The sequence below is a fragment of the Frankliniella occidentalis genome, unplaced genomic scaffold, assembly GCF_000697945.3.
Source record: "Frankliniella occidentalis isolate FOCC.00 unplaced genomic scaffold, Focc_3.1 Scaffold434, whole genome shotgun sequence".
Taxonomy (NCBI): domain Eukaryota; kingdom Metazoa; phylum Arthropoda; class Insecta; order Thysanoptera; family Thripidae; genus Frankliniella; species Frankliniella occidentalis.
Genome location: NW_026267554.1, coordinates 5923 through 9231, shown reverse-complemented (window position 1 = coordinate 9231; position 3309 = coordinate 5923). Strand labels below are relative to the sequence as shown.

At 67.9% G+C, this 3309-nt stretch overlaps 1 protein-coding gene across 1 annotated transcript in view; it reads left to right on the top strand.

Moving 5' to 3' along the window:
* Positions 1–542: 542 nt before the first annotated feature.
* The window catches only part of LOC113218113 (uncharacterized), a 7959-nt gene continuing 5192 nt past the window's right edge, over positions 543–3309 (top strand). Inside the window, exon 1 of the mRNA XM_052274757.1 lies at positions 543–3015. Within this exon, the coding sequence (XP_052130717.1) occupies positions 648–3015 (2368 nt within the window). The 5' untranslated portion in view covers positions 543–647. The remainder of the gene's footprint in view (positions 3016–3309) is intronic.

Below are 3309 nucleotides of genomic sequence, written 5' to 3'. Positions count from 1 at the left end.
GAATGCGCGCGCCGCCTGCGGGGCTATGGAGCCGCCCCGGCCCCGGTGCCGTGCTTTGCTCGCTGACCATTACTCAAAAATGAATGAAGCAAAAAGCGCGCGGCGCGGTGACGGTGACGACGACGACGGTGTCGTTTTGTCGCCGCCGAGCAGCATAGCCCATTGAAAGCGTGCGAGCCGCGGCGCCGCCGAGAGGTGTGACCGCGTCGTGGCCCGATCAGCGCCGCCACGCCGCTCCCACAGCCGCGCTGAGGAGTTGTCGTTGTCGTCGATCGTCGATGATGCGGCCACCTTTTTACGCTCTGATGATGTGCGGCTGACGCGCCTGCGGCGGCCAGGAATAGAAGGGGCTTTAGGCAGGCGTCTCTATGATGTGATGTAGGTGCGCACGCGCTGGGAGTGCGAGAAAGAGGCACTGTTGTGTGTAGTGGGCAGGTGCATTTGCATTTCACGACATGTACCCCTTTTTTTACTGATGGGCAACTAGGAAAACACCTGTTTGGTCTCCCTCACTCTCTCTTCCCCGTACCTGACTGATCCCCTATTTCTGTCTCTCTGTTGCAGATGCCGCTGTGAATGGCCGTGCGCTGGCTCCCCGCCCAGGCCTCGGCCCTGGCCCCGGCCTCGGCGCGCTCCGCGTGGAGGCCATGAAGGCCAAGGCGACCGACGAGGATGGCGGCGTCGAGACCGTCGTCGGGGTGCGGCCGGCGCTCAAGTCGTTCCTGCATCAGGTCATCAGCGACCAGCAGGAGTGCAACAAGGGCGGGCTGGGACCGGGGTTGGGCCCGCTCGGGCTCAACGGCAAGCGCACCGTGAGCGCGCTCAGCCGGCTCATCGAGCTGCCGAACCTGGACGCTAAGAAGGAGCCGCCCAGCCCGCCCGCCAAGCCCAAGAACAACGTCAACAATAACAACAAGAATGTCCGAGGCCACGAGCGCCTCGAGAGGAAGGCGGCCGTGCTGCTCCCAGACAAGCCGGCCGTGCAGGCCGTGGAACCTGCGCCGTCCAGCAAGCCGGCCTCCGCCACAGCGGTCGCCACCGCGGCCGCCGCGACGCCCAACGGCGCGGGGCAGCGCACCAAGACCGTCACCGACGACTGGTGGCGGGAGCGCGCCTCGCGGCCCGGCGCCACGGCAGTGGCCTCGTCGCTGCGGAGGGAGGCCCTGTCGCGGAAGAGCTCCGACGCGGACGGGCGGCGGGGCGCCAGTCCCGCGCGCAAGCCCTCCTTCAAGGTGGCGGCGCACAGGACCAAGTCGCGGACGCACACCCCGGCGGTGACCGCGGCCGTCAAGGTGACGATCCCGTCGACGCGTAGCAGCCGCGTCCAGGCCCTCGCCACCAAGTTTAACTCGATGGAGGAGACCACGCCGCCGACGTCACCGACGAGCCCCAGCCCGGCGCCGGACATCAAGATCATTGTCGGTAACCGTGCGGGCGTCCTCAAGTCCGTGTCGCCCGCCATCATGGACGAGGTCAAGGCCCTCAGCGACAAGATCCACCACCTGCAGGACCTCCAGGACAAGCAGTCCAAGGTGGCGCTCGTCCGGAAGAGGCCGTCGTTCGCCAAATCGCGCGTCGCGGCCAACGGCAACAAGGTGAAGGCCGCCGTGAAGATCTTCGAGCATGGCCCGGGAGAGACCGCGACCCAGACCACTAAATCGCGGCCCACTACCCAGGACGGCGCGACGCAGACCCCTCCCGCCGTGGACCCCCCTGCCACCAACGGTCTCACCCTAGGCGCGGGCGCCGCGGAGGAGACTGCCATATCCGATGTGCCAAAGAAGGAGGAGACATCCCGCCGCAAACCTCAGCGACCCGTCAGCCCCGTCAGCCCGGGCGCGCGCCGAGTCAGGGAGGAGACCTTGGCCGACAAGGCCCTGGCGGACAAGGCCAGACGCTCCTACAACCACAAGGTGATGCTCAAGACGTCCAAGTCGGTGCTGTCGGAGAACTCCTCCAAGAGACTGGTCGTGGTCAACTTTGACGACGACGACATTGATGCCATACCCCCGTTGCCATCCACACCACCCCCGGACCAGCGTCCAGCGACCACCTCCAGCAGCACACCCGTCAGGGACATCCTGGCCAGGGCGGTGAGCCCCGTCCCCCTGCCTGTCGCGCCGGAGGTCACAGCCCCCAAGCTTCCGCCTCCTGGCGAGATCGCCGACGAGAAGGAACCCCCCGTCGCGCCGGCACTTCCGGAGCGCAACACACTCGCGGAGGAGGACGACGAGGAGGCCATGAACGCCAAGATCCAGGCCAACAGGTCCTTCCTGTGGAGGCCAGCACCTCCCGTCCCGCAGCAGAGCAAGCGGAAGGATACCGATGACGGCCCATCCTTCCGGGCCGTCCCCGCCCTGATCGAGCCAGACGTGGAAGTCTCTCTGGCAGGCCGCGATGACAACCCCGAGGTGGACGATGACCCTCAAGAGCTGTACGACGACGTGGTCTCGCCGACGGACGAGAACATTTACGACGACATCGGCGTGGACGTCAAGAAGCGCGACGAGCAGCCGCAGCAGGAGATGTACGAGACGTGCGGCGGCGGCAACTACGACGACTGCGAGGGCGAGGGGTACCAGTTCGTGGACAGCGCCGGCCAGCAGGGGCCCGCGTCGGCCGCGGTGCAGGCGCAGGCCAGCCCGCAGCGCGTCGCCACTACCCTGGAGGAGGAGGACGAGACCGAGGACAACATCTACGACGACGTCCTATCGGAGCGGAGGCCGCCCTCGCCTCCCGCGCCCGCCGAGGCCGACGACGCCGTGTCGACGAGCGGCGTGTACGAGGCCATCTACCTGGTACGGCCCAAGGGCCAGCGGGGACCGCCGCCGTCGCGGAGGCTGCCGCTGCTGCCGCCCGGCGTCCCCGGCCGCGGGCTGGGCGTCGGCCGCCACGGCAGCAGCTGCAGCAGCAGCAGTAGCAGCCGGAGCAGCAGCGCCGGCAACGCCAGCAGCTACTGCGGCAAGATCAACAGCATCTACGGCGAGTCGCTGACTGACGAGCAGGCCATGGCAGGTGAGGACTCCCCATAGGTCTTCCCCCTTTCCTCTCCCCTCTGACGGGCACGTGCCGGGCGCGGTGCCGGGCGCGCGCGCCAGGGCCAGCCCTGACCTGGGCCCGGCCCGCGGCTCCGGCCACACCGGCACAATGGGCGGTCGGGACCTCTGCGGCCGCGGCCCGCGCCAAGCGCGCCAAGGGGGCCTCGCCGCAAAGAGAGGGAGAGAGTGCGGCGCCGTACCGTACGCGCACCGACTGGGCGAGAAGGGTCGCGTTGGGCGTCGCAGGAATAATACGCCATAAAAAATAAAA